Source organism: Euprymna scolopes, chromosome 16 (assembly GCF_053919585.1).
Source record: "Euprymna scolopes isolate OS-2025 chromosome 16, ASM5391958v1, whole genome shotgun sequence".
In the NCBI taxonomy this organism is placed as follows: Eukaryota; Metazoa; Mollusca; class Cephalopoda; order Sepiida; family Sepiolidae; genus Euprymna; species Euprymna scolopes.
This window is the reverse complement of record NC_136497.1, coordinates 28,435,210-28,461,070: the sequence shown is the minus strand read 5'-3', so window position 1 is coordinate 28,461,070 and position 25,861 is coordinate 28,435,210. Positions and strand designations below refer to the sequence as shown.

Genomic DNA, 25,861 nt, shown 5'->3' with positions numbered 1-25,861 from the left:
GAAAAATACTAATGCGCAGGCCGCAGGCGTCTTCCAAAACACACCCCCCCCCCCCCAATTTTAAAAATGGCGGACGCCACTAGCATTTATTAAGTAATACATTGGAAAAAAATCTTAATATCCAAAAAAACTACTTGTCTGCGCAAAATTTAAATGTGGTATTTGTTTTCAGCATCCTCGAAAATCATCAATAGTCGTCATTTTGTGAGTGTTAAGGGGGAAAGAAAATAAAACTTTACTCATACAACTAAATAAAATCGAAGTTCATCCGAAACTTTGTGAAAATAAAAATTCAAGATAAGAAGTCGTCCAAATGATGTCAATCCATATTTCAAAAATTCAGAAACTGTTTTATTCTTGTCTATAAGGTTGGACAAAAATATAATTTTACTTATTTTTGTCGTTTTGTTTAGTTTATATAACAACAACAGGGTCAAGAAATCAGCTCTCATGTGACTATAAACAAACGAAAACAATAAGTAGAGTAAAACGGTGGTCGTTTTACAAAGTTCCTTGTTTTATTATCTTCCGCTTCATTTTAAGTGTGACACCGGTGTTTCTTGTGTATCAAATAGTAGTTTTTGTTATCCTGTGTCACACTCTTTTTAAGTATAATCCACTGTTCAATAAGTATCGAAAAGCGACTTAATTCAATAATGAATTTCCTATTGAGAGATTCCCTATAACCAAATAAGTTTTCTTCTTTATTTCATATTCCAATGATGAAATCTCTTCCTGGTTTAACAACAATCACAACTTTGGTCATCGCATTTCTGTTCGAGTTGGCCCTTCTTCATTCTGCCAATTCCTCTCTGTATCCGGGCCCGATTTTTACACTTAATGCTACGAATTACGATTTGGATGTCCAACAAATAACCGGAGAGAATGTCAGCGAATCCCTGGACTCAAGTTTTGGCTTGCCACCAGAACCAATACACCATCCGTGTGAATTACTCTTAAATGAAACCAGCGAAGCTTTCGGCGAGTTTTTTAAATGTTCCGTGCGAAATGCCCGTCCTTACAGATTTTGCGAAAAGTGTTCAGAAGAATATAATAATGCGACCCGTCTCTACAACACGATATTAAATACAGAACACATGATTGTAAGTAACAAAATGCATGCACGAAATATTCGTTATTTTATTTATTTTTATTTTTCTAATAATTTATCAGCTCTGAGCGATGTGTAAATTTTGTATTTTGATACAGCGAAGGTACCGTGTTAGAATAATAACGTTATTTAGAAAGCCATTCTTAACATTAGGAGAGTGTTTTGTGACTATTCTGTACTTTCACCTAACAATTTAAGGTACTCATGCACTTCCGTGCTGAAATAATAACGTTATTATTTAAAAAGCCATTCTTAACATGAGGAGGGGAGGGTGTTTTGTACCTATTCTGTACTTTAACCTTACAATTGAATAAAAAAAAACAAACATATAAAACTTTAATTAAACTTGGAAATACGATTTTAAAAATAGCGCGGATCAGTGCATTGCATTATTACTAGCACCCAATTTAATAACCGAAAGATACCGTAAAACTTGAATTTAATTTGAAAATACTATATAAAAAAATAGAACGGGTAAAAGTGCGCTGGTTGACCACCTTTTTAAGAAGTTGGGTATTTGTTGTCGAACGTATTCTGTTTTTGGGTTAATTATTTATATATTTAACATGGGGAGAGGAGGGTGTTTTGTAACTATTCTGTACTTTAACCTAACAATTTAATCCCAAATTCTTATACCTTTTCTGCATAAGTATCAAAATATTTAAGGTATTATTGTAGATTAACACCTTCAGCTAAATCGATCCTTTACATATACAAAAAACAAAATTAGATTTTACCTTTTTAAGCGATAACACGTGAATACTTCGAAAATTTGTAGAAAGAAATAAGCAAATTTGTGTCTTTCAGTCTGTAACACACACACACACACACACACACACACAATATATTTATCTCCTCACGTTAAGTTTAGAACTTAAGGTGGGAGATCAGTTTCGCACATGAATGTAAAGCAGGATCATCACCAATTTCCGGGCCATTCTTGAATCTGAATTGGATAGTGTTTTATGGTAGTTAATCAGATTTAAAATTAGTGGTTGGTAAGGTTAAGAAAGTTTGTTTTTTGTTTTTTAAACAAGATGGGGGGCTTGCCACTTGAACTTAGGGTTAGTGGCAGAGTTAAATGAGTTCCCCTCTCATGAAAAAATAAAACGGTACAGATTTGATCTCCCTTACCAAAAAAAAAAAAAAAAAAAAAATGACCCGAAAATGAAGGGGGGGGGGCATTTTACATTTAATTAATATGTGAAAAACAGTGAAACACACAACTGATCCCCACTTTAAAATTTAAAATAATGATACTCCAACCATGCACTTATTGATCCGTGCTGAAATAGTGTAATTATTTAAAAAGCCATTCTTAACATGAGGAGGGGAGGGTGTTTTGTACCTATTCTGTACTTTAACCTTACAATTGAATAAAAAACATAAAACTTTAATTAAACTTGGAAATACGATTTAAAAAATAGCGCGGATCAGTAAGTGCATCCAGCACCAAAATAATTGTGTTAAGTTTTTCGGGTTGCTTTTTTTTATATGGGGGGGGGGGTAGTCTGTTGTTTTGACCGGTGACTCCTTTGACAATAAATGAACTTTATTGCTCAATGTTGATCTATACTTCTAACCGCGATGAAAGTGTAGAAACTGTTCTGTCCTCATTCAGAAGACAGGACACCCTTATCAATTAGAACGATTTGTGTTTTTGTGTCATCTCGAGGGGAGCTGGATGTTCTCGACATAAAAAAATATGCTGCTTGTTAAGATATTTAACTATCATGTCGGAAATTGTAATATATCCCAAAATTACGAAAATTCATCAACTAGAACAATTGCTATTGTGTTTTTAGTAAAAAAAAAAAAAAAAAAAAAGTATCGTTATTAATATATAAATATTACAGTCATAACACAAGTAATCTAAAATATTCCTTTCGGAGTTGTAGACTCCTACTACCTATTTTATAACGTCTAAGAAAAATGCGATTTTACCCAATTTTCCGTAAAAATTACTTTTAATTATAAACAACTTTCTACTCAATGATTTTTCGTAATTTTTGGATATATTACTATTTTCAGCATGACAATTAAGTACGTAATATTGTTTTTGCTTAAAACGACATATTAAAAAAAAAAAAAGATCTTTCGACTGTATTTTAACAAGCACCAAAAGCATCTTGTGTTTAACTTTGCCCTCGTGAGGAGATAAATACATTGTGTGTGTGTGTTACAGACTGAAAGGCACAAATTTGTGACTCACTGTTTTGTTGCTTCGTCATTGGTTACACAATGCATATTCATGGGGAGTGTGTATATGTCTGTAATGTTATGTTATTATTGTAGGTTGCTGAGGTTTGTATTAACGTAGTTTCGAGTATTGTTATTTATTTATTTTTGTTATTAACTAAAATTTGTGTCAAATCAACAATAAATCAAACCAACAATGAAACGTATAACAACATTTTAGGTAATTTTGTTATTTTCATTAACGAAATATCAACTCGGAAATGCCGCCTAAATGGTAGAGTTTTCTCCCTTGCACGCAAATACCTGCATTACGTCGATCCTTTTGATGGATCACACACACACACACACACACACACATATTCCAGATTAGAAATATCCAGAAGTGAACAACCATTGAATTTCCACGAGGTTGTTGACAGTCCTTAATTAAAAGAATTTTTTTTTCACCTTCAACTAGGCACTTTCCTACAAGGAGTGGTCGATTTTTTTTCTTTCACTGACATTTTTGTAAGTCATTCAAACCTCGCAAACCAAACCTGTTTAAATATATAAAAAAACAACGATGTTAAAAAAAATTGGAAAACCAAAAAAAAAAAAAAAAAAAACCAGCGAAAAGCAGAAAAAATGGCATAAATAACCCTGTCGGATCGAACCTGCAATCTTAAGATAGCAATAGATTCCATATAAGTTAACAAAGTTACCGAATTTCCATTACTAAAGATTACTATATTGTCCAATTGTCTACTGTACACTCTTTAACCCTTATCCTCGAGTGGCCTCTTGGCTTTGATGCGTATGTAAAATAAATAAATAAATATTTTCCGAGTTCCCGCCAGTGCTTTTGCAAAATGCATGCTCCCGTTTCCGAACCTGTATCGAGGCAGTGATTGAGGCTGAAGGCGGCTACATAGAATAGATATTAGCTCTACTACATAATCAAGTTACCTGATTTGATTTTCACCAATAAAAGTTTTAAAATACAGTTGTAATGTTGTTTTCTTTAGGGTGATAAATTTATCGTCCATCCTGTATATATAGCTCATATGTTTGTATGTAATTTAACTACTTGGGGTAGTGATTATATATGAATAAATAACAAAGTTTCCTTTAGATAGCTCAATAGTCCAATACTATATATGTGTGTGTGTGGGTGTGTGTGTGTGTGTGTGAGAAATGATATCACACTCTCTCTCTCTCTCTACTCGCTCTCTCTCTCTCTCTCTAAAAAGATTCTCCTCGTGATCAAAGACAGAACAGATTGTTGTGTCAGTGCGTGTATGGATGTAGAGTATACTTAAGTATTGGCGATCATACATATTAACTTATACAAGCCATTACTTGTTGATTACGTCATGGCATGTCATAGGAAATAGTGTTAGTCAATTTGGTGACACCGACCAGTTAGGGTTTTTTTTTTTTTATTTATTTATTTTTAATTTTTTTTGTCAATTTTTTTTTTAATATCATCTACTGGATTCGTATATATCTGAAACCTTCATATTTTTAAAACTTTTTTAACATTCATTTTCTTTTCCATATTTTATTTATTACATGTGAAAAATTCATGTAACATTTTATGTTCATTATTTCTGTGAAAATCTGTTTGTATTTACATTTGGAATAGAAAAATATGTAACTAAAATCAGAATATTCTTATTTAGTATATTTAAAGACAATACTGAAATGAAACGAACAAGAAATCGTGGAACGTAATTAGGCGGGGTTCGTCAAATTGACTAACACCGTCTATTTCCTATGACGTGTCATGACAAAGATAACAAGCAATGGTTCATTAAATGCATTTTCATGATTGCGTTGTTTTTACCTGGAAATTTCACACTCCTCCCACATAAAGCACCTGCTATTCTCAAATGGTCACTTATCTGATACTGGCCAGGCTTATCGTTGCTTAACTTCAGTGATCTAACAAGAACCAGTGCCCTAATGTGATTAAAATTCTGTCTGTATGGAGGAACTATGAATTATATTATGTAAAGATTTAGAAATAATTGTCAAACCAAGAAACAAGTTTTTAAATGCTAAACTCGGTCAGATGACAATTTATTTGTTTAGAATCCTGTGACCGTTTTTGTTAGAAAATTTATTGTCATATGATTGCGTTGAGGGTGATTTTAAGCCCTTTCAGAAGTAAATCAGTTTTGTTTTTTGTTTTAGTGAAAAAATATCGGTTTTACTACATAGGGAAAATTAAGGCACAACAAATGGCTGATTTCCTAATCATGTGATATTTAGGCACGATAAATTGTTCCTGTTGTTTTTTTCTTTCTTTTTATGTCTTGATGGGCCTTCTCTCTCTTTTTTTTTTTTTATTACATTTTCACCCCAAACAAGGCAAATTGCCACTTTGGTGTAGGGGGCTACTATCAGGGGCAACAACTACTGGGGTACTATGTAGGGATTTGGTCAGCAAGATGTCGGTTCACGTTACACTTGAACTTCTGCATGTCAATACAGTTGGGGAAGCAGGGACCTGGAATGGAATTCCAAAGTCTAGCGGTTCTGGGGAAGAAACTACCGGAGTAGAAAGATCTTTTACATCTAGGGATCTCTACAGTGTGGGGGTGGGATTTAGCAGCCTGTCGGGTTTGTCGAGGGTGCTTACGTTGTGGGGGCACAAGTGATTGCAGTTCGTCAGAACATTCACCACTAAAATACTTGTAGAACAGGCAGAGAGATGCAACATTTCGCCGATGGGACAGAGGCTGAAGCTTAGCTGCCAGTCCAGGGCCTATCAGGTTTGCGACTCTCTTTTGAACCTTGTCAAGGAGCGAGAGACTAGTAGCAGATGCACCAGCCCAAATGTGACAGCAATACTCCATACATGGGCGAATGGTGGCCTTAGGTACAGGATACTTTCAGGTGTTAGTAGTTGTCTAGCATGGTAGAGAGAGTCCACCTTTCTTGCAGCGGCCCTGGCAATGCCTTCAATGTAATTGTTCCAACTCATGTTTCCTGTGAACATTAGGCCAAGGAGTTTGAAAGATTTACTCTCAGATAAAGAGTCGTTGGCCATTGCTATAGGTGGTAGAGAGGGTTTCTTGTAATTATTGAATCAAACTAGTTTAGTTTTGGCGGCATTGAACGTGACCAACCATTTTTGTCCCCATTTCACTACAGATTGGAGGTCTTCCTCTAGTGTTTCTGCCATTTCTTTAGAAATGTGTTCATTCGTCTTCCTGTCGTGCCTGCCATAGAGTGTAGTGTCATCAGCATATATACCCATCTCAGAGGCAATTTTGTCAGGGAGGTCATTTATGAATCTCAGGAACAATATAGGTCCAAGGATAGATCCCTGGGGTACTCCCACATTTATATCATATTGTTTAGATGTATGGCCGTCGAGGACAACCTGGATTTTTCTCTTATCTAAGAAGGATTTAATTATGTTAAGTATTCTACCAGTGATACCGTATGATCTAATTTTCCTGAGGAAACCCTCATGCCATACCCTGTCAAAAGCCTTAGATATATCTATAGCTACCGCTCTGCCCTCCTCCGCTTTGTCCAGTAACTGGTATTATCGAATGGACACTAATTTACCAGATTATCGAGAAAAAAAGTCAATATTTAAAATATTTGTAGGAGGTGTTCAATTTCTAATGGAACGTTCTAGTAAATTGATCACCCAATTTAGACCCACTTGAAAGTTTTAGATCAAAGTTTGCAAATTTAGCCTTTTTTAAAAATTTCACTTTCTCCAATTATACATATTTATGGTTATCTTCAAGTTTCGTCACCCCGACATTTATAACGTATGCATATGTTACAGGAAAAAGGGCTGTCCCTTTCCATGTAAATATTAAGTACATTAGATAAGTGAAAATGAGATTAGGATAAGCCGAGACTCAAATCTTGTAAGCAAGGTTAAGAAATAGAATGTTAAAAATCGGAATGTTGAAAAGGGCAATTGTTAAATTCTATTGGAAATAATTAGATATTGTTAATATCATAAAACGAATTGGTTCTTCATTCTTTTACAAAACTGAATATTAAAAATGTCAGCTAAAAAGAATGAACAATACAAATTAAAAATATATTGTTAAAAAAATAGGTTAGGTTAAAAAATAGGTTAGGAGAGGATTCTTTGTTTGCAGAAGCGTGTTTGGAAAAGCGTGTACATATCCACGTGACTTGGTCACGTTTGGGAAAGACTTCTGACATCATAGCAAGAGTTAGTCAGATGAGAGTGTTGCAGAGTCGGGAGTTGAAGAGTTGTGAGCAGTTGGGTTGAATTGGAGTCAGAGTCCTTTGGAAGCGAAGGAAAGAACATTAAACTATGTAGATCCCAAATTTGAATTCCTGACGTCATCAGCATTCGACCGGTCCAATGAATAAAGAATCCTCTTTGTGTTTTTGTAAAACTGTTGTCATGTGTCATCTTTCAACACCCAGAAGGTAATGTGTTAATCATTTTATAACGAACTTTGTGTAACCCTTACAAGATTATGTATCTCTCTCCTCACTAATATATGTTATAAGAATCAACAGAACTGTATAAATGTCTCTCCCCGTCATCATTGTTATATATATGTCCCCGCCGTCTCTCTTAAATATGAATCCCCCGTCTCTCCTTAATATGTACCTATGTAACACGTATATGGACAAATTGTTTTCTTTTTTTAAGGGTATTCAGGTCTGTATTCAACAAACTTGGTGACTAGTGAAAACAATACAGAATACACACCCACATACCCTTAAAATTCAACTTTTTAAAGGTAAGGCTTCAGTTGGTACTTTAGTGCATATGCATTGCCCTTAGATTGTAAACGTCAGGTGATAAAACTTGATGATAACCATAAATACGAATATAAAATAATTGGAGAAAGTGAAATTCAATAAAAGACTAAACTGGTTTAAAAAAAAAAAAAAAAAAAAAAGGCTAAATTCATGAAAGTTGGCCTAAAAACGTCTATTGGTTCTAAAATGGGTGATCGATTTAATACAACATTACATTAGAAATTGAGCACCCTCACAAATATTTAAATATTGATTTTTTTTTCTTTTTTCTTTCTTTCTTTCTTTATTTTTTTATTTTTTTATAATCTAATCCATTCTATAATGATTCTATGGTTATCTGCTGCAAAAATTGAAAACAAATGGCGGAAATTTGAAAAAAATACATTAAGGTGGGGAGGAGATAGCATCTTTGTAAAAAGTAAACAACTTTTTTTTCTTTTTTTTTTTTTCTTTTCAGATTTACGGAGAATATTTAAAAAATACAAGTCAAACAGAGAAGAAAAATGCTTCCTTAAGTTTAACTTTTAAAAAATATATATTATATACATTTTTAAAAATCGTAAATCGTATACATTTTCAAAAATCGTAAAAAAAATGTTTTTTCTTTTTTTTTTTTTTTTACAAAGGAGTCCCCACTTATCAAGGCTCAGAGGCCACTCGAGGATTAGGGTTAAAGAGTGTGTGGTTGTCAATGGGACAATATCATAGTAATCGTTAGAAGTGTAAATTTGGAAAATTGAATTACTTAAGGGGAATTGCTCATCAAGAACTTGTTTATATTGAACTTGAAGACGACCATATTGTAGTTAGTTGGAAAACAGGCAAATGGAAGAGAGTTCCACAGGCGTGCAGTTCTAAAAAAGAAGCTTTGCTCATGGAATCTGCGTTTAGGTTTAGGCACAGATAAAGAGTGAGGTAAATCATTGATAGTGGTTTCAGCTAGAAGAGTGTTTCTCCTGAATGCTTTTTTTTTTTTTAATAGAGAGTGTACTTTTTTTAAACAGTAAATGTTTACCAAAATTTAAAATGACAATGAAAAATTACATTTATCAACAAATTATTTACTTCCCCTAAGTCGTGGCCCGTCAGTCTGGGGAAAAATTTTAGCAGAAAACGAAAACACCATGCCAGTTCATCTAAATTAAAATCGATTGCTTCTTGTTCTTGACATAAGAATCCCAGGTTGCTCGAATGATGTGCCTAAATATCACATGAATAAATGATCAGTAGGAACAGTTGTTGTTTTAATTTGTCGTACAATAATTATCAAGACCCGAAAATCTTAATTATTTTATGTAAAGTTTTAGAATTATCAATATTAATGTTAAAATCAATATTTAGAATTATCAAACTGGGAAACCAGTTTTTAAATGCTGAACTCATTTGATGACATTTAACTTATTGTTTTTAATCACGTGATTGTTTTTTAAATTGTACTTTTTAATCACGTGATTGTTTAACGTTTTTGTTAGGAAATTGTCACATGATTGAGTTAGGGTAGCGTTCAGCCTTTTCAAGAGTAAATTAAAGTTGTTTTTGTTTGGTTTTTTTTTCTCATGAAAAAGTACTAAAAATACCAAAAATGTTATTGTAAGTTTAAGGGAAAACAAACGACTATTTATATAGATGAGTCATAGAGATTGTCACAATACAAAAAAAAAAAAAAACTGTGTTGGGAAAGACAAAATTGAAGTGATTATTTTTTTTAATTTTTATTTATTACTAACGGGAAGGGGGGTTGGCCATTCGTAAAATACAATTAAATATGATATTTTAATTTGTCCAGATTTATATTATTATAGTTGTGATTTCAAAAGTAAAAAAAAATAAAAAGTATTTGGGTGTCATCAGTTTGAATCGAAACTGAAAGCAAAGCTGTAGCGTTCAAAGCTGGTGACGTTACCACCGTATCTACATGATACACATATGAACTGATTAAAAATGAACTAAGATGAATGTTCAAAATGTATAACGATTTTTTTTTTTTTTCAATTTTGACCCCTTAAAAACTATTTTAACCGACTAAAGACCCATAATAGAACGGTTTATAAAAAATCCAATCATTTGATGCCCTTAGCTCCACTCGGTGACTTTCAGTTTCAGAAAAGATAGTTTGAAAATATGGAGACAGACATACAGGCAGGAATAGTGAGTTGTTTTATAAATTAGATTAACTAGCAGGTAGACCCGACATTGCTCGGGATTGAATGAGGATCCCTATTACCTATTTTCCACCATGCTAATAACACCATCTTTGGTTTCACTGCCCTAATATAAGTGAAAAAAACTTAAATATTGGGAAATTTTCTGAATTAATGTCCAATACATGTTTAAATTTCATTAAAACTGAGTATATGTATTTGAAGTTTTAAAGGGGTTTCTGTCCTCATAGTTAACTTAGAGGCGGGGGCACGTCAGCATATAGAGTGTAAGATAGCACAGATGCCTATATGCAAATACTGAGCCATAAGCAGAATATCGTTATGGTAGGGAAAAAGACTGTAAAAAGAAGAGATCACATTAGAGTTGTGGATAACATTCAAGATCACGTTCAAGGCATGGGTGATGTCAGGGCTGTAACAATGAGGAAATAAATGTTGTTGTGCAAAAAAAAAGAAAGTGTGTTGAAATTTTTCCCTATTCTTTGTCTACTTTGCGACTGAGGCTACAATGTGTTGGTTCCTGAACTACATTACAAACAGATATTGATGAGACTTAGGGCCAGTTCCATTGTTTTCCTCAGAGAATTTTATACATATGATTATTTGGAGTTCTAAAGGCGGTTCAACCCCCCCCCCTATTCTGGAGGGTGCTTAGAGATTTAGGACCACTTCCATCGTCTTCCCCAGAAAATTTTATCCATATAATTTTTTCATTTCATAAAAATATATCTAAAGTTTTAATAGGCTTATGCTCTTATAGCCTCTAAGGAGTATATTTATGGATTTGAGAACACTTCTATAGTTTTCCTTGATAAATTTTACATAAAAATACATTTTTAGATTTTATGTGTATTCTCTAACCTTTCTTTTTATAAGGTACACACACATCACACACGCATGCATACCACTCATGCACATACACATAACCATTGAGTTATATATATCAGTTTTAAAAATATATATGGCTATTAAGCTACAGAGAATTTTTTGTTTCATCCTTGTGGGGATTTGTCAGGCTGTTGCCATATATATATTGTCAAAACTTACTATGTCACATATTGAGCACTGTTGAAGTAAATACTGAAAATAAATACCGTATATTTCAGCATATAAGGCGACCGTCAGATAAGATGAAGTACAAAATTGGAGCAAATTTCAATAAATTTATCATATATCGGTTGTATAAGACGATTGCTGAATCATGAAACCATGTTTGTTTAGCTTAGGCTAGAGATTGCAACCCCCGGTATCTTATGAAATATTAGTTTTTAAAGATGATTTTTTAACTTTAAGGGTCGTCTTATACACTGAAGTATACATATATAGATACATGAAATAATATACAGGTGATACGGTTGAGTTATCTATATATATAAAAGCGAAAATGTGTGTGTGTATGTATGTGTGTTCGCTTTTTGTGTATGTCTACAAAAGTTTGTTTTTTTGCCGTGATTCTCGGTTGGCTCGCTCCTTCTTAAAACTTTTTATATACTGTCTAAATAATAATATCTACGACTAAGGAACTCTGGTCGCAGCTATTTTTAATTTACCCGACTTTTACAAGCTATTTCCGAGATATTTTTTGATTGCCGCGTTGTGGGGAAAACAGAAACTGGCTTCCAGCGCAAAACTAGGTCAAACATCACATGACTTAACGTTCTCGCACCTGTTAATTTCGCTTTATAAACGTCAACTTAACACACTTATCAATTCATCTATTCCCGTGGTCGAGATGGTTAGGTCGCAGGGTTTTTGTTTTTTTTCCATTTCCTTTCCACCTCCGCGTCAAAGGTTCGGCGTTCAAGCCTACCTTTCTACTAAAACTTTTTTTTTTCTTTTACACCTCCAAATACCCGGCCAACGTTTTTTTTTTTTTTTTTTTTTTTTTTAACAGAATTGTTTTGATCTACCCCCCCCCCCCACACACACACCTCCAAACACTCGGGCAACGCCGGGTACCCCCCCCCCCCGCTAGTTGTGTATACATGATCTTGTTAGATCCCCATAGTTAAACAAGGTTGAGCCTGGTTAGTACCAGTAACACGAATTTCATGCATTCTAGTCTGACAATTCCCTTCGGGGATGAAACTCAGAAGATTCTGTGTAATTTCATTGTCATATATTTATTTCATTGTATATTTATTTCATTGTATATTTATTTCATTATATATATATTTCATTATATATATATTTCATTATATATATATTTCATTATATATATATTTCATTATATATATATTTCATTATATATATATTTCATTATATATATATATTTCATTATATATATATATTTCATTATATATATATATTTCATTATATATATATATTTCATTATATATATATATTTCATTATATATATATATTTCATTATATATATATATTTCATTATACATATATTTCATTATACATATATTTCATTATATATATATAATTCATTATATATATATTTCATTATATATATATATTTCATTATATATATATATTTCATTATATATATATATTTCATTATATATATATATTTCATTATATATATATATTTCATTATATATATATATTTCATTATATATATATTTCATTATATATATATTTCATTATATATATAATTCATTATATATATAATTCATTGTATATATTTTCCTAATTTTACTAGCTTTACTCACATTTTGAACACGCTCAAAGTAAATACTGAAAATTGATACTTCAAATATTATATGGCCTTATAAAAGTTTATATGGATACTTTTAAATAATTATATATATAATATATATAATTATTTTTAGTCCATTAAAAACGAACAAAAGTTATAGCCTGTTAAAACTTTTTGAGTAAAAGTGGTATTGTGGTGACTAATTCATATTAATCCCTAACTGTGCATTGAATAGATACATAAATAAATATATAGTTCGCTGCAGCGTATTATAACAAAGGTTCATACAAAATTTCAGCCATATTGGCTTAGTAGTTTCCCAGACAAATAATAAGAAAAATAATATATATGTATATAAGATTTATTTATATAAATAAATATAGTAAATCTTACTAGGTTTAGTCTCAACGTTTATAGTGATCGAATATTGGTGACACATCAGATAGAACTAGAATCATTTCTCTACACACTCAATGTAAACCTTTAGCGTAAGAATAATTCTGGCCACTTTTTACTTATAATGGTTTTAATTCATACCCAAATTGCATCAACTGTATCTGGACTATGAGGTAAAATACCAAGTTGGGAAACTGGCGTGGTCTATCCTTCTCTTGAGGGTAGATGGGCCTCTCTTAAGTCGTGTTAGGCAACCCATCTAGTGATGGCATTATGATAAAAAAATATGCTTGATAGCCCTGGCGAAGCATTAAGTATTCAGCTACGGACAAGATTTGAATTACACTACAAACTTGTGTAGTGAATTCAATCTCGGCTGCAACCGCATGTTATGTTATTTTACGTATCTGGACATAAGTATTAATAAATTGTTTGTTACTAAGCAACACTTTCTTTAGAATTAGCTTACAACAACACAGATGTGATGCTCGTCACCAGTTTGCTCCAATCATCAGTATTTCTGTTATCCCAAAGTTTCTTTATGTGTTGGTGAGATGTCTGAGTTTCACAGAGTTTCCGATCCTTAATCTTGTTGATTCTGAGAGTTTATTTTTCTGTTTGGCTCTGTTCCCAGCAATAGTTATGTCCTCTTTTTTTTTTTTTTTTTTTTTTTTTTTTTTGCTAATTCACCCCAAACAAGACACAATGCCACTTGGATGTAAGGGGTTACTATTTGGGACAAAATTTGCAGGAACACTATGTAGGAAGTTGAGCAACAAGATGTCTGTTCATGTTACACTTGGAAGCAGGGACCTGGGAGTGAATTTCAAAGTCTGGTAGTTTGAGGGAAGAAACTATTTGAGTAGAAGGCTTTCTGGTATCAAGATATCTGTACAGTGAAGGGGTGGGATTTTGCTGCTTGTCAGCTTAGTCGGGGAGCATTTACATTGGAGAGTACAAGTGCCTGGAGTTCATTTGAGCACATTCTATTAAAGTATTTGTAAAATCAACATATGTTGAAGGATTAGATGTATTGACTGTGTTACAACCATGATCTGACAGTCTGCAATACCCTCTTCAAGGAAAGCATTAGTGACATAAGAGAGCGGAGATACAAATACTCAAACTGCTCTAATCTTAATCAGACTGAGGGTAAATTTATGAATCACTAACAGTGTTGTACCAGAAAAATATTGCCTTCCTTAGCACAGACTAATTGATGTAAATACAGGTGTGTACCAGGGGTCGATCCTTGGATCTTTATTATTCCTGATATTCATAAATGACCTCTCTGAGATGAGTATATTTGCTGATGACACCACACTCCATGACAGACACGAGAGGAAAACGAATGAGCACATATCTAAGGAAATGGCTGACATCTTAGAGAAAAACCTCCACCCTGTGGTGAAATGGCGATATATATGGATGGTAACATTCAATGCTGCCAAGTCTAAAAGTCTTTAAATAATTATAAAAAAAGCTTCTCAACCATGGATAGCCATGGCTAATGATACACTACCAGAAAGCTATATAAACTTTTTTTTTTCTTATAGTAAGTTACAAGTTATTTCAGTCTAAAATAGACAGCTGTTTTTTTTATTTATTTAAGATAATTAATGAGTTTGATGGGAATGAAGCAGACATTATGTGGATTGAGAAATTGGACTTATTTGGAGTGAATTTTGTTGACTTGGGGAGCATTCACAGTTCACCAAACAACTTACTAAAAAAGAAAAATCCAATGTAGTTTGAATAAAAGTACTGCCATTGTTGATGACAAATATTCTACGGATGAAAATTTTAGGACAAGTGTTTTGCATCATTTTAAGTTTTGATTGGCATTGTGACTTTTATTTTTTAAGTTTTGATTGTGACTTTTATTTTTTGTTTATATTTTTACAGTCCATTTATTACACTTTAATAATTCGGTACCTACATATCTCATAACTTCTGCAAATTTTTTTTTTATTATTTATTTTTTTATTTTTTTACTCATTTTCACCCCTTACAAAGCATATTGTCACTTGGATGTAAGAGGCTACTATTTGGCGCCATGTCTAGGAAAGATCAACAAGATATTTGTTTATGTTTCATTTAAACTTCTACATATCAGTACAGCCGCCAGGAAAGCAGGCAGTAGAAAGGGAATTCCAAAGTCTAGCTGTTCGAGGGAAGAAACTATTAGAATAGAAAGCTTTCTGGCATTTAGGGACATCAACAGTGAAGGGGTGAGATCTTATTGCTAAGCGGGTCTTTCGGGGGATATGTATGTTGAGGGGTTACAAGTGAAACGAGTTTATCAGAACATATTCCATTTAAAATATTTGTAAAACAGGCACAGTGATGCAACATTGCAGCGATGTGACAGAGGTTGGAGCTTAGTTGATAAAGTTGGACAGATTAGATTGACAACTCTTTTTTGAACCTTATCTAAGAGGGAGTGACAAGTGGTAGATGCACCAGCCCAGATGTGGCAACAATACTCCATGCATGGGTGAATAGTGGTCTTGTAAAGGTACAGGATACTCTCAGGTGTGAATAGTCTTCTAGCTCGATAGAGGGAAACCACCTTCTTTGCAGCAGCCTTTGCAATGTCCTCTATGTATTCATTCCAGTTCATATTGCCCGCAAATGTTAGGCTGAGGAGTTTGAAGGAAGAATTCTCAGGTAAGGTTCTATTTGTCATAGATATAGGGGATTGGAGAGGTGTCTTGTAATTGTTAACGGAGAGCAGCTTAGTTTTACTAGCACCAAATGTTACCCTCCATTAATTTTCTTGCCTACTGCAATACCACCTCCTTTTGCCAGCTACAGGGCTTTTTGTGTTAAGTTTTCATTCATGATCTTGTTTGGTGGTTAGTTTTATGACTGGATGCCCTTCCTAATAGTCTCTTCTTCTTCTTCTTCATGTATCAGGTCTGTTTTCACAGACATCGATGATCATGACTCACTAGTCACCTCTGGACCATTCCACCATGATGTTCTTTGCAGTAATCTAGCTATAATAGGTTGCAAGTACTTGCTATAGGGGCAGTGCTCATACCCAACACAACGAAGAGGTGACTAATTCCGGAAGAAACCATCAAGATGCTTAATAGTTCGTCCATCACTTGCCTGCCACGACTTTGTGTACCCTGATCGATAATACACCAATTAACAATTAGCATTGAAGACCCATTGTCACTCTAAAACAGCACATGCAGAGGGTGCCCTCCCCTACATCGTATAAATGGCTACCATCACACATATGAGTGTTTTTTTTTTTGTTTTTTTTTTTTTTATATGGATGATATTAGTCTAGAACGCTTTCTCATGACCTGGTCATGTTGGATTGCATGACTTTGGATGATATAACACAAAATCAATATTAAAATTCTTCACCATGACAATGTTCCACTCAAGAAGTATTATTTATTTTTCATTTTTGTTTTTAATCTGTTTGATAACTTTGTAATTTCTTTAATTCAGGGTCCTTACCATAACGAGACAGTATTTAATTGCAAGAAATATTTATTGGAATCTGACAACTCTCCTGTGGTACCAAGTGCCATATCCAGCATTGTAACCATCTGGAATAATGCCTACTGTGATAGTAAGTATGAGATTATAATGATTTTTATTTCCGTCTTCATACGCATTTAGAAGAATTTTTGTCACTGCATTTCTTGTATTTACTTGTTTACATTTTTCAAACAAATCAGAATCAAATGATCTTGTGTATTTACATCTTTATAAATATAACGGCTGGATTTGTTGCTAATAGACTTAAATAGCATTGAATCAGACAAATCAATATTTTCTTGTGCCTAGTGTGATGAGTTGTGCAAACTTGCCATGTTAATAATAATTAAAAAAAAAAAACGGAAATTTGGAGTGATGGATTGGAGAAAAACAAAGCAATTCAAAGAATTTTGAAATTAAACATAAACACGCATGCTTGTCTGTCGCAAGATTTATGGGTGAGATAAGAAGGTAAGGCAAATGGCAGGACATTCGGCTGTCTTCTGCTTTTCCGTGTCTGTCTTAACATCACTAGACGGAGGAGAGAGAGAGGGGAGGTGATTGCTGGACTGATGGTTTGGCTGGTTTTCTTTAGCGAGTATGTGATGATTTAAGAGAAGAAGAGAGGAACAAAAAACAATTTTTTTTAATGCAGTTTTTGAACTGTTGAGTTTGGGCATTGGATCTGCAGTATTGTGGAACAGAGATCAGAGCAAAAATGATTTAATAATAAAAAAGACATTTAAGAAAAAACACACTTGTTTGCATGTTTTCTTTCAAAAAGATATATTCTTACATTATATCTTTCTGAAAGAAAACATATATAAACAGATAAGTGGACTTTGAACTATTGACAAATATAAATAGGTATTAATATTACAAACGATGTCGAATACCATGAAAAGAAACGAGACACTTTTATACAAGTTATATTCCTGTTTCATTTTGGCATTAAATTGCTTATTTCATAAGCACGTTTCTCTTTCTTTCACCAATATATCTTGTGTTTTACATTATTACCGAATTCAGGGAAAACTTTCTTTGTCAAACACGTGTTTACATAAATTAAGATTTTCATGATTGAAAATAACTTTTCTATTCTTATCTCTTGTATAAAAATGTTTTGTTATAAGATTTTGTTTTGCTTTTTTTTTTCTCAATTTTTCTTGTTCATGTTTTTAGTTAGCACTTGCTAACTGGTGACCCTTCTATTCTCCCAATGTTTTATTTATTTTCATTTTATGTACATGCTCCCTTGTATCTTTCATTTTACTCCCTCGCTATAACATAAATTGTATACCTGTTTTATATTAAATTCCTATGTGGTTCTTGGCAAAACCCCACAATGCTATTATTGTCTAAAATGGCCCTACCAAGGCCAGGAACCACATCACACCAGCTTCGTCAAGGGCTCAATGTTTTGGTTTTGATTCTAGCAGATGGTACCCTAATCATATTCTTTTTTAACTTTGAAATCACTACTATATGTTGGGTACAATATAATAATCAATATGAAATCTGCATATATAAAAATATCATATTTAAGTGTATTTTATGACCGGGCAACACCAGGTAGCCTGCTAGTAAATATTAATTTTTAGTTATTGTGTTAAAAAAATTTTTTAATTGTATTTTTAATTTGTGATGGTTTTTTTTTTTTATCATTTTATTAAAAAAAATTTTTTTTTAATATTTCAAACAAAGTTTAAAATCCACCAAATCAGCATACTTTTTTATTATTGTAAAATGTTTTTTTTATCATTTCATAAAATAGTTTTTGTTTTTTTAGAAAGAAATATTCCAAACAAAGTTAAAAATCCATCAAACTAGCATTGTTATTATTGTAAAATTTCTTTTTATCATTTCATTAAAAAAAAGTTTGTTTTTGTAGAAAGAAAGGTACTTGTACAGTTTAATGAAGACATTATAAAAATGAAAATATCAAAAAAAGAAAAAAGGTTATATTGCACGTATCCGTTATGGAATGAAGTTCCCTCCCCCCCCCCAAAAAAAAATATGTAACTTAATTTCATCAAGTAGTTTTTTTTTTTTTTTTTGTTTTTTACAGCGAAAAAACAAGTTCAAACAAGGTTCGATTTTTAAGAAGAAAAGCTAGTATTAAAGATGGGGAGGAAGTGTCGGCGCTTTACATTGAGTTATCTCCCCGTGGCGTGTTTAACAAATTCCATAATGGCTGGCTTCAATGCGCTCTCATAAGAACCTGTTTTTCCGCTGTAAAAAAAAAATAAAACTACTCGATCAAATCAAATGAAATTTTTTTTTGAGATCTTCAGTCCAAAACGGATACGTACAATATAACCTTTTTTTTGATATTTTCATTTTTTGAATGTCTTGATTAAACTGCACAAGTGCCAAAAGAAATATTCCAAACAAAGTAAAAAATCGACCAAACAAGCATTTTTTATTATTGTAAATTTTTTTTTTCCCCCATTTTAAAACAGATTGTTATGACAAATCTAACAGGACTGATAATTCCTATAATATAGAGACGTTTCTTCGCTTGTATGAGAACCTGACTGAATGCATAAGTAACAGCATTGTCCATAATGTAAGTATGTTTTTTTTGTTCTTTTTTTTTTTAATTTTTTTATTGCATTTTCACCCCACACAAGGCACAGTGCCATTTCGATGTAAGGGGCTACTATTTGAGAGATAATTGTAGAGATACTTGTTGCATAGCCAGGGGTTTCATATTAAGTGATAGGATGCGGACATTCATATTGATGAGGGGAAGAGACATTTATACTGTTCTGGAGTGTCTCTTCTTATAACATATATTAGCGAGGGTTGAGGTAGGGGATGCACATTCTTGGGAGAGTTACATAAAGTTCATAATAACGATGAGGGAGACAAAGTTCATATTAAGGATGTTTCACATATTACCTTTTGCTGTTGAATGATGACACGACATCAAAAACATGATGATAACTTCTTTATTATCGGATCGACCGGTCGAATGATGATGACGTCAAGGAATTCAAAGTTGTTCTACATGACTAAACATTCTCCCTTTGCTTCTAAAGAGACCCTCCTCTGATCATCGACTGACTCTCTGCTAATTCTCTTCTATTATTGAGAATTCCTTTTTTCTATGATGTCAGATGTGTGGTTTTAAACGTGACCCACTCACGTGGCTAGGCACTGTTCTCCAAAACACACTTCTGCACAAAGAATTCTCACTAACCTATTTTTTTTTTAACCTAACCTATTTTTCAATATATTTTTAATTTCTATTGTTCATTCTTTTCTTTAGCTGACATTTTTTAATTCAATTTCCATAAAAGAATGAACAATTAATTCTTTTTTACAAACAAACAATCTCTAAACTTTTTTATATGAAATTTAACAATGCAAAATTTTAACATTCTATTTTCTGAATCTATTTCCGAACCTTGCTTACAAAGTTCGAATCTTGGTCTATCCTAATTCATTTTCCACTTATCTAATGTTTTTCTTATTTACAAGAAAAGGGGACCCTTTTCTTGTATGAAGCAAAATGTAGTAAGCAAAAAAAATCAGGAACACAGATAGGAAATAGTCAGTATCGCCCACCTCTAGAAGAGAGGGATTTCTTGGCTGTAATAACCGTAAAGAAAGAAGAAAAAGCAGACAAAAACAAGAAAAAAAAAATCGCTTCTCGCAGACACGTGGTTCGTCACAAAGAACAATCCAATTGCCAGAACCACCTACACACAATCCGCAGGACACTGCCTAACTGCTTTCCAGCGTCATGCCTTTATAGTGGCCGGGAATTATATAGTTGCATAATCGCGCGAGAGTAGACGCAATTCTACGAGAATTGCATGGGATCAACACTAATAAAAACGCATGGACGCCTTCTTGGAACTCTCTCTTCTGCTCAGCCTGAAACACAAGAGATGTATCTGAGGCAAATTCTCTATTTCCCCTCATTTCGGTTATTGCTAATTCAGCTACATTGTAACATACTATGTCGGGAGTTTCTCAGCAAGATGTCTGTTTACAGTAAACTTGAACTTCTGCATGTCAGTACAGTTGGGGAAGCAGGAAACCGGAAAGGAATTCCAAAGTCTAGCAGTTTTGGGAAGAAACTATTGGAGTAGAAAGCTTTCTGGCATCTGTGGATCTCTACTGTATAGGGGTGAGATTTTTCTTGTCGGGTTTGTCCGGGGTATTTACGTCGAGTGGATACAAGGGCTTGTAGTTCGTTGGGGCCCTCACCATTAAAACACTTGTAAAACAGGCAGAGGGATGCAATATTTCGTTGATGGGGGACAGGCTGGAGCCTGGCTGACAGTTCGGGACCTATTAGGCTGGCGACTCTCTTTTGAACCTTGACCAGGAGCAAGAGACTGTTAGCAGATGCACCAGCCCAAATGTGACAACATTACTCCATACATGGGCGAATTGTGACTTTGTAGAGGTACAGGATACTTTCAGGTGTAAGTAACTCTCTCGCACTGTAGAGAGAGGCTACCTTTCTCACAGCAGCTGCAGCAATGCCTTCAATGTATCTGTTCCAACACATATTCCTTGTGAACATTAAGTCGAGAAGTTCAAAAGAAGTACTTTCAGGTAATTTATCTTTAGTCATAGCTATTAGTGGTTGAGTTGGCCATGTGCCTAAGTTTTTTGTTCATCGTTGATTTTGACTGTAATTTTTACCATGAATAAAAGATTTAATATCTCAAAGTGTAGTATCTGTTCTCTGATACATACACTGCGTGAAGCAGTGCTGTTCTGGCGACACATTCTCGTGCCCGGAACACCTGACGAGCTTGTTGGGTAGTGTTCTGTCTTTCTCTGCTCTCCCCTCTCACAGGAAGATCCGAGCTGATAATTTACGACCTTCCAGTGAGGGAGGGTCGGAAACACTTTCTCTCTTCCCTCCACTAACTTCCCACTCCCTCTCTCAGTTCTATCTCCCCTCTCGCCGCCTTTTGGCGCCACTTCTTCACATTGGACGCCGTCTCCACGTCACTCTTTTCGGTGATTTTTGAAAAGAAGAGGGAACCAATACAGACACCCCAAGCCTGGGAGCCACCAATATGGATACCCCCAGCCAGGGGGCTACTGCTCCCCAAAAGGACGACTCCCAACAGGAGGAGCAAAAACAACCACTGACAGGGCGTACCGCCCGAATGACATCATTGGACGCTCCCCAGGACGGGAAAAATTTACCAACAACTCCCCCCGAGGGCGACTCTCCCAAAGGGGAGCAAAACCAAAATCGATCGTAGCATCTCACTCCGACCACAAAAAGGTGGAGGTGCCAGGCCAAAAGGACAATAAAGGGGACAGCACACCCCAGGAGGGCTGCTCCCCAAAAGGGGGCAGATCAAGAAAGTGAGGGGGCATACCACCTAGACATCACAAACGAGGAAGGGGCAGATGCCCTCAAAGTAAACAAAAAAGATCATGCTCCCCAAGAGGCCGACTCCCCAAAATGGGAAGCTGCTCCCGAAAAAGACTCTAACCAAGGAGAGTCAGGCCTAAAAGGCACTGAAAAGGGAGCCGCCCCCCCCAAAAAGCGACACTCCCACAAAAGGACAGACTAAGAAACCTGGGGAGGCAGGAAGCGTCGCCAATAAACAGACAGGGGTGACCGCCATAAAAGACCAAAAACGGTCTAACCCCACCAAAGAGCTCATACCAACACCACCAACACACCAAGAGGGTCTGCATGGGGGAAGACTGTAGAAAAACAACTGTCCCCTCAAGAGTATAGAGACCTGTACCTGACAAAGTACAAACAATACATAGAGGGGGCAGATATAAAACCCATACCAGGTGCCTAGGAGGCGATTGAGGGCAGAGTCCTGTTCATTTCCGATATACCGTAAAACCGCCGCTTGAGGATGAAGAAGGAAGACATGGCGGGGCTCCTCCACAAACTTAACATCCCAGTACTATACCTGTACCAGAGGAGCTTTGTCATGTGGGACATCCTCTTACCCACCAAGGACGATGCGGAGAGACTCTCCCTCCAAGAAATAAAGCATGGGAGAATACCAGGGCAAGAGAAGGACTTGGGTGCAGGTATTTAATGTGCCAACCCAAATACCTGCGGAACTGCTAGGATGTCTCTTCAGCCAGTACGGTGAGTTGAAATAGGTGACTCCAGTACGGTCAAAAACTGGGACTCACCTGGGCTGCTACACAATAGCAATGAGGCTGAAGAGGGAGGGTGTTTGGGCGATACCAGCGCTGCTGATATACAAGGACAACAGCATGACGGTAGTGGTGGAGGGCCGTCGTCCGCACTGCTGGTTCTGCCAAAAGCAGGGCCACATAGCAAGGAGCTGCCCCCAAAGGGTAACCCCTCATCAAACAACCCAAAAGGCGGTCACAACCCCTGAGACAGTGCCTGCGCCAAAACAGGCAGCAACAACCCCTGCAACCACGGCACCAATCCCAGCTCCAAGGAAAACTCAAATCACCCAGGAGGACAAGTGGGAGGAATGGAGCACGGTAGTGAGATAAAAACGGAAGCCCATAATCCCTTCCGCCACTATCCCACCACCAGCCCAAAAATCGAGGCAACAGCCTCTGCAAATGCAGCAGCAACAACAGCCACCGCAGCCGATGCCGCGGAAACAGCTGCAGCAACAACTACCACAGCAGAAAAAGCAGCAAGTGCAACAGAAGCAGCAGCAACGACAGAGAGGAAGAAAAACTCAACCTCACCTCTCCCGGTTCATTCGAAAGAATAAAAAAGAAAAACAAAAGAAGAAAAGGGGAAGAAAAGGTGGTCCCCACTCCCTGTGAACATACACCATCCCTAACAACAAAATCCACTTCCACCCCCAAACCAGACACCGCACCAACACCAAACACCGCACCAATAACAAAGATGGCACCAACACCAACACCCGTCCCCACACCAATGCAAACTGAGCCACCACCCCAAAAAGAAAAGGAAAAGAATGAACCGAGGGAGGGGAGAGAATCCTCTGCTTCTCACAGACCAACCAAATTAAAAGCCCTTGCCCCCGAGGAACTATGTTATGTAGACCCTCTATCTGTGGCAACAGACATTTCCCATCGGCTGAGGAAAAACTTAAAACTTCTGATTGATTACAAACAGATAGAGGGGAAAGATGTAAATATCTCCTCAAATTTCCCGGACGCTCCGCTCCTAATAACTTTTATCAGAACTCCAGAGGCCTGCAAGACCAACTTGTGGACAAGGCTGCAGGTCGCGTAAGGGGCATTTCCAGGAATCGAACTGGTGAAGAAAAATGACCCTTCTCTTGACGAACTGTCAAAACAATGCAAGGGAAGGGTCCCAGTGTTGGTCCATCCGTTACTCTACAGGGCCATGAAATTAATTTATCCTTTGGATGTCGGACGCATTGCAAGAGAAGGTCAGGATATGAAAAACCTGACCAAAAAAGCATGACACATAACGTTGGCGTCCTCTCCCCGGCTGACTTCGGAGCTGAGTGTGACACACCCTAAGGTAGGTACCATGGCTTTGAATTTGGCTAGTTTGAATGCGAGGGGCTTGAGATCATCGGGCCGGGCGGCTCGCCTCCTGCATGACCTCTTGTCCCTGGGAGTGGATGTGGCTGCGATTCAGGAGAAGCATTTCGTTTACTCTGTGGACTGTCAGGTGCTGGCCTAGGATTTTGAGGTTTTCTCAGCATATGGCAGCCCGCGATGGTCGACGTTGTCCATAGGGATGCGGAGGGCAGGCTGGTCATGGCAGATGTTGCCGTAAAAGATTGTGTGTTTCGGGTGATTGCGGTTCATGCGCCCAGCACCACTCGTGAGAGGGTCTCATTCTTCAGTCAGCTCGACGCATTTGTAGATTGTCGGAAGTGGGTAGTGCTAATGGGGGATTGGAATGCCATCTTAAACTCCAAGATAGATAAGGTAGGAGGCGAAGCTAGAGGGTTGGAGAGGTGCGAGTCCAGCCTGGCTGATCTGATGGCTAGATGCGGTCTGGTCAACGGGTTTCGGGTCGAGCATCCGGGGCGGGAGATGTGGACGTGGACCAATAGCGTTTCCTCCTATCCAAACACTTACTTGGACAGGATGTTAGTTAGGAGAGGTGAAGTATACTTCTTATCTTGTCTCACGTTCACTTGGTTAGGCCAGACGAACCATAAACTAGTTATGGCCCGGTTGAAGCTAGGAAATAGGCCTAAGTTAGTGGCTCACTGGAAGTTAAACACCTCCCTTCTGGAGATACAAGACTTCCAAGAGAATTAATTCAAAAAGCACTAGTGGGGGCAGTTACCGGGAGTAAGTGGTGGGTAGGTCTAAAAGTCAAAATTAGAACCTTCTCCCTCAAGTATGCCCAGCGCCTCGCACTAGATAAGGCCAAGATGAAGAAGCTAGAGCAGAAACTAGCCCGGGCTACAGGGGAGGGTGATAGGGTTAGCCAGAAACTACCTAAGCAGGACCTTCTGCATGAGAATAGCGAGCGTTATGAAGGTCAAGTAGTCAGAGCTAGACTTAGAAAGATAGGCAATGAAGCAGTCAACTCCAACACTGACGCACGTCGTGAAATTTCTAGGCGTGGCTCGGACAAGTACATTGCAAAGGTAAGACCTCCGGATGTACGCTCCCTGGAATCGACTCGGGAGATCTGCTAGGGGTTTCGAGAACATTTCGAGGACCGTTTTACGCAGCAGCCTGATCTTCCGGTCCTTGAGTTTAGTGACTATTTGGCTGACTCTCCCCACCTCGAGGTGGCTAGAATGGCTAGTTGCAAGAGCCGGGTGACAGAACGGGAGGTTTTTACTGCGCTGAAGCAGGTCAGCTGTGACAGATCGCCGGGACTCCATGATCTGCCATACGAACTGTATTTGAGGCTGTCGCCCATGTTTCTGCCTCTTCTGATGGATGTGTTCAACCATTGGTTTGCTCAGGGATCCATCCCGGGGCAAGTCACCAGGGGAGTGATCACATTGCTGAGGAAAGGTGACGGGCATGGTGGGGAACAGTTAGACGATTACAGGCCCATAACTATGCTAAACACAAAGTTGAAGATTTTGGCCAAGGTTCTGTTGAATTGGCTGCAGGTTGTTATTGGCAAGTTGGTTGAACCGGGACAGAATTACACTGTGAAGGGGA

At 36.3% G+C, this 25,861-nt stretch overlaps 1 protein-coding gene across 1 annotated transcript in view; it reads left to right on the top strand.

Moving 5' to 3' along the window:
• Positions 1–459: 459 nt before the first annotated feature.
• The window catches only part of LOC145295905 (osteopetrosis-associated transmembrane protein 1-like), a 59,685-nt gene continuing 34,283 nt past the window's right edge, over positions 460–25,861 (top strand). The window contains exons 1-3 of the mRNA XM_080141673.1: positions 460–1,103; positions 16,745–16,868; positions 19,240–19,346. Coding sequence (XP_079997799.1) covers positions 720–1,103; positions 16,745–16,868; positions 19,240–19,346 — 615 coding nt within the window. The 5' untranslated portion in view covers positions 460–719. The remainder of the gene's footprint in view (positions 1,104–16,744; positions 16,869–19,239; positions 19,347–25,861) is intronic.